This window comes from Citrus clementina, unplaced genomic scaffold (assembly GCF_000493195.1).
Source record: "Citrus clementina cultivar Clemenules unplaced genomic scaffold, Citrus_clementina_v1.0 scaffold_1, whole genome shotgun sequence".
Lineage (NCBI taxonomy): Eukaryota > Viridiplantae > Streptophyta > Magnoliopsida > Sapindales > Rutaceae > Citrus > Citrus x clementina.
In genome coordinates, this window is record NW_006263303.1 from 1,243,198 (window position 1) to 1,249,197 (window position 6,000).

The 6,000-nt window shown below is 33.1% G+C and overlaps 1 protein-coding gene across 1 annotated transcript; it reads right to left on the reverse strand.

The window, feature by feature from the left end:
- Window positions 1-2,463: 2,463 nt before the first annotated feature.
- LOC18053792 lies at window positions 2,464-3,870 on the reverse strand. Its single transcript, XM_006450253.2, has one exon. It carries the CDS (start codon window positions 3,777-3,779, stop codon window positions 2,631-2,633), a length of 1,149 nt encoding a protein of 382 aa, XP_006450316.1. The 5' UTR covers window positions 3,780-3,870; the 3' UTR covers window positions 2,464-2,630.
- Between the last annotated feature and the right edge of the window lie 2,130 nt (window positions 3,871-6,000).

Sequence of the window (6,000 nt, forward strand, 5' to 3'; positions counted from 1 at the left end):
AAGGTAAACTACTCGTACTCATTTGTATGAATACGAGATAAATGGAATACAGATTGGGTCAATATAATGAAGTCCGTTGGGTTTATGTGCATTTCTTTTTGGGCTAAAAACCATGAATTCCTACTCTTTTTACATGATTTTTTGTCCCAAATTTCGTGGGAAAAAGTTCACGTGATCAAGTCTTCATACTATTTAAAAATAAATTTCTATAAATTAATTTGAAGCATAAATCTCTCTAATTTCAAAATTTTCTGATTAAGATTAGAGCTGCTAATTTGTAATTGGAGTATAATACTGAAAAACGCTAATTTGCTATTTTGTCTTTTATATATATATATATATATAGTGTGTGTGTGTGTGTGTGTACGATGATGATCCATCATTGCACCATTAAATTCAATCAATCTGGCCGTTAATGATATGCGTAGAAGATAATCACAAAGTCGTATATGTCGGCTATTATTTTAAAACCAAATGGTTATAGAACAATTGTATAGCTCAATTACAAGAAGCACACGTTTAATGGTTCTACATTTCAAAGTCGTTGCAACAAAACAAACAGGAAACAACCTAAACCAATGGAAGCCCCCAAGTATGAGATAGAATAACGCAACACACTTATTTTAATTTAATTAATTAGTGGATGGTTATTTTGTTTCGTTTCAGATTTGACTTTTACTAAGCGTGCATTGTTTGTCCCTACCGCTCCTCCACTTCTTTTACACACTTGTTTTTTTCCTTGTCCATATGCATGGAATCAACAACATTAATTGTCTTCTTGAGTAATTTTCCATTTACAAACTTGGACATTTCTTCAACCACCGCAAACGAATTGGCCGGTACGGTCGTTTCCTCAACTTCGCTGCTCAAAATAAAATAAAATAAAGACGACTCTTTCCGTGTGCGGCAATCATGCGCGTATTTGCACACTAATTTTTTTCGCAGGGTGATCGATTATTCAGTTCGTGTTTGTAAATTGTCAAACGGATATATTAATTCATATAATTGTATCGCATATAAATTTACGTGTTGAGAACTTTTAAATTTGTATTTAACACAATATTGATCAAGCCGTGTCACCTTAATCAATTCCAATTAACCTAGCACATCACAAACTGGCCCCATACATTTTTACGGATTTTGGGCAGCAATGGTCAAGAACATGGAACTACAACACAAACGCATCACATGGCACGGCTTCTTACACGGCCGAATTACACTCGAATTGTTGATTATCAAAAGGTTCATTGTTGATTATCAAAAGGTTCACATCACCGGTAGTAAAGAAGGATCAGAATACTCTCATAATTAAATCTGTAAATAATCAAGAGTGCTTGAATCAAAAAAAAAAAATGAGATCATACTATTTTAGTAATTATTATTAGCTTAGAAGACAGCTGGTTAAATCTCATAATTTTACCTTATTGTTATTATTATTTTTTTATAATTATCTTCTTGCTTAGGTCAATCATGGCATGCTATTTAATTAATATATTCATATAAAAATTGGGAAAACATATGTGGGTGATATTCTACGCCGGGTGGTAGCTAGCACTGGCAACGAGTCACGGTCGTGTCAAAAAACTAACCGTTTTTTATGCTTTAAAAAGAAAACTAATTAATGGTGAAAATCTAGAGTTTAGATTATCTCCTTTTAGATTCACGAGACACTGATTCACTGGCTGGCTTCCACTCACAAACAAAACAAAACAAAAGCAGCAGAGAGGCGTGTGGTCAAAACTGTACTTTCGGTGCCGTTTTTTGATCGGGTACTGTAATGTTGTGTTCTTACACAACGTCGGTATATTAATGTGAACCGTCCAATGATGTTACTTTGGAGGATCCGACGCGATCAACGGCGAAGATTGGTTAAATTTTGGTTTGAACTTTGTGCCGAAATCGTAGACGATTGCAAAACCAAATAAGACACAACAAAAAGAAAGAGCCCCACATCACATGCTTCTTGTCCGAATCTCGGAAATTTCACATAAACACAATACTGTTCCAATTATACTCATACAGCTCAAGGCCAGAGTCTCCAGGCCAAACCCAGATGAAAAAAGAAACGTTGAAAAGGAAAATTTACAGAAATGACCCACACTTCCATCTAATTCATCAAAATAACCCAACTTACATTTTCCGATCTTGCTTCAGAAAAATAAAGAGCATTTCGGACAATAATACCCCCGGCTCCTGCTAGCCGTCGGGTCGAATGTCGACCGCAATATGACAATAGATGGCCGGTGCAGTCGATAATGTGCTCAGAAAAAGATTTAAGTTGGACTATTTTGGTTAATGAACCTTAATTTTAGGCCATTTCCATAAGTTTCATGAAAGTAAAAAACGCAGAACGACATTGAAACAATGGCTTTCAATTTTTGATTAATGAATCTGTTTTGGTAACTTTGATTACATTGAATACAAAAGCATACTAGAAATAATGTCAGATGAAGAAGAGAATAATTTAAGTACTATCAATGTGTATTTGTCCTAATGATTTGATTCAATTTTTATTCTAAAATACATATGTTCATAAACAAATGGGGGTTAGTGAGAATTAAAGTTAATTTAATTAATTTCTAATAAAAACATTACCAAAGAATAATTGAAGCACCAGCTGCTAGCTTTCATTATTTCTTCCAGATATAAACAAGCAAAGAGAAGCCATTGGGGCCGGGGCTCAATTCACTTTCCTCCATGCTAGCCCACTCCATTACTGAAGAACTGCAGCCTGATGAAGATGATGACATGGAAATCGACGACGACGACGAACTTCGAGCTGTTCTCATCAGGCTCTTTCTCATCTTCCTCCACTCAATCCCACTCATGCCAAAGTTGCTACAAGAACTTTGTTGCAATTGCCACATGGGTTCTTGTTCTTCTTCATTGTCTACGGTGTCTTCAAACCTGAACATGAACACGGCATGGCCATTGCCGTCATTTTTGTTGCTTTTGAAATCATCAAACAACCAATTGTACACGTCCCATGAGATTTGAACCGGCACCCCATCTACATCAATCCTCTCATTGCCTCTAAACTTCCATTTCAATCTCTTTATTTGCAAAACCCTAACGTTATCAACACTAAAGCAAAGCCTAGCATCGTTGCTTGTGCTACAATCTATTGAAACATCTCTTGTTTTGCCTCCAAATTTTGCTTTTGTTGTGTAAACTTTGTTGCCAAAGACGTGCTCTCTTCTTAACACAAGTGCCTGCGGTGCTTGGCTTCTCTCTGGCTTTTGAGCTTTTGTTTTTGCATAGGCTTCTTTGATACAATCTCCTACAAGAAGGCTCATTTCACCATCTACAACAACGGCTATGTAAAACCCGGATTGGGGTTCGGGTCCTGATCCGAACTTTGCCTTGGATAGATCCCAAAAGAGTTGTATGTTTTTTGATGCTTTGTTTGTGGTGATGACACTAAGCTTTTTGGATCCACGTTTTTTCCAAAAGATCAAGGGCTTAATGTGTAAATGAAACGAGAAAGCAGCATGAGAAAACGATGAGTTGCTGCAGAATGAAATGGGAGATGAGTTGCCGTAATCAAAAGGGTGATGGTCAAGGTGAAGAGAGTGGCCAAAAAGGGTCATTGACCAAGTGAGGGAGAATAGGCCTAGATGGGTGTTGTAGAGACAAGTGCTAAGATTTGGCTTGCCGGAGATGGGTGCCGGAGGCGGCGGCGGAGTCGGTGGGTCAGATGGATGGTGGTCGGAGTTTTTGGTGGTGGTGGTGGGGAAGAAGCAAGCTGTGAAGGAAGAGTTGCTATGGAGTTGGGACATTTTTTCGGTTTTGTGTGTTGGGGTTGTTTGAGAAGATGATTATTTTGTGAACTCTCTTTCTTTCTAAGGGTTTTAGAGAAGATTATGGTATTTATTTATATGTGATGAAGCTCAAGCTTTGGTGGAGCTGTTTTAATTTTAAGTTCTGAGATTTGACCTGAGAAATTTGACTTTCTCAATCTGGGGAAGCCGTGACTTCCTCAACGAAGAAACGAGTCAAAATAATCAACAAGGAAACGATTAATTAAGAGCGCTTCAATTATGGTAATTCACATAAACTTTTCATTTTTTTTCTTTTGCTTTGAATATTAAATTACCAACTTATTTTAAAATTTACCAAAAAATATATATTAACACCTTTTAAATCAATTTTATGATGATGCATAAAGCATACACATTAAAATATTTTTTAGAAGCCACAACTCGTAATATTCGGGACAATAATATATGAATTAGATTTATTTTTAAATATTGAAAAGAAAATCAACTCCATTAATTATAAGGTCAATCTTATTAACGCATATTAAATGACTAAAAAATCCAAAAAAAAAAAATAATTTGCCACTTAATTATTGTGTGGTTTAAAATTTTGAAAACTGACTAAAGTTAAAAAGAAAACCTAACAGTTGTATATAAATAATCGAATAATTGCGCGATGAAAATTAGTAAAAGTAACTAAATACATGTATGTGATTACATGCAGTGCTATTCCATGCATAAATGATACGGTTTTGGGCAAATATTCAGGTTTTTGTGGTCAAACTTTTATCATTTATCTCATATTTAATTGATTGTTTGTAAATTGAAACAGTTTTGACGGTCAATGAATATATTGTGTTCTAAAGTTTGACTGGAGTCCGAAATTTTTGTGCCTTTTGAGGGGGTTTTTAGGTTCATATTAACCGAAGCCATTGAATTGTCCACTTAATGGTTTCATTCATGCATTTAATCAATTATTCTGGTCAAATTATGATCATAAAATAAAGAATTAAACTATCATTCTTGTTCTGCGTGTTGGAAATGCTGTGGAACGGTAGCAAACAAAGAAACAAACTATCGCAAAATTTATAGTAAAAAGAAGAAATGCATGATCTTGTTTTGAAATATAATTATACTTTTTGTTTAACACAAATTTGAAATATTTAAAATTAGTGATGGAGTAAGAAGGTGATCCCATTGCTCCCAATCTCCCAAGGAGTTTTGGGTTTGAAACCTAGTGGATACCTTTCTCATTTTAAATATATATATTCTCCAACTACATTGTGGGTGAAGTTTCTATTTTCTAAATGTTCAAGAAATTTGTGAGCAATTTATAAAGGTTAAATTATTAATTGTATTGTAAATATTAATAATAGTCATCATTGAATTCTAGTTGTAAATATATCAGTTGTACTATATCTCATTAAAAAAAAAAGATGATTTGTTGCCTCTCGGAATTAATATCATGTTTCATTTTCAAGATATTGTTAGGGAGATTGTCATTTTTCTTCTACTGTTTTTATAATATTAAAAAATCTCTCTGGCACCATAATTCTACAATGTGCATTTTTATTCATATTTATTACACATTAAATAAATTATATAAATTGAAATTAAAATAAAATTTAAATATTCAAAATAAGAATTATAAGTTTCAGTGTGAATAAAAAATTTATAATAAGATATTTTTCTTATAGTTTTTGTAAATTTTTAAACATTTTTTTTCTTATAATAAACATATTCCAAGATCAAATATCACGTAAACGACCTATTTATCCATACTTTCCTTTATTTAATTATTATTTTTTTGGTACCAAGAGAGTTATTGGTATTATAAAAACATTAAGAAGCAAACGAGATATATTGATTTCAATAGAAAAAAAACTGACAATCTCCCTATGCACATTAATATTTGAGATATATATTATGGTTAAACTTAATTACTCAAATTAAGACCCTCTCATCATCCATATCTTTTTTTTTGTTGAATAGTATGCACGTTACAAATAGATTAAAAAATTAATAAATAAAATCAAAATAAAAATTTAATACTGGAAATTCAAAAAAACATACTTTCACAATCGTAAGAAGACTGGAACTATCAACTTCATAAATAATGAGAGGAGAAGATGCCAAATTACCCATCTAAAAGTTTATTAGCCATACACATTTTTAGTTTAATAAATTACAAATTAGTGATTGATTCTTTCTGGCAGAAGTGATTGCTATATTTTCCCCAAAG

Excerpts from the sequence above, each read along its gene's own strand:
- LOC18053792 (XM_006450253.2), bottom strand. The coding sequence starts at position 3,779 with ATGTCCCAACTCCATAGCAACTCTTCCTTCACAGCTTGCTTCTTCCCC.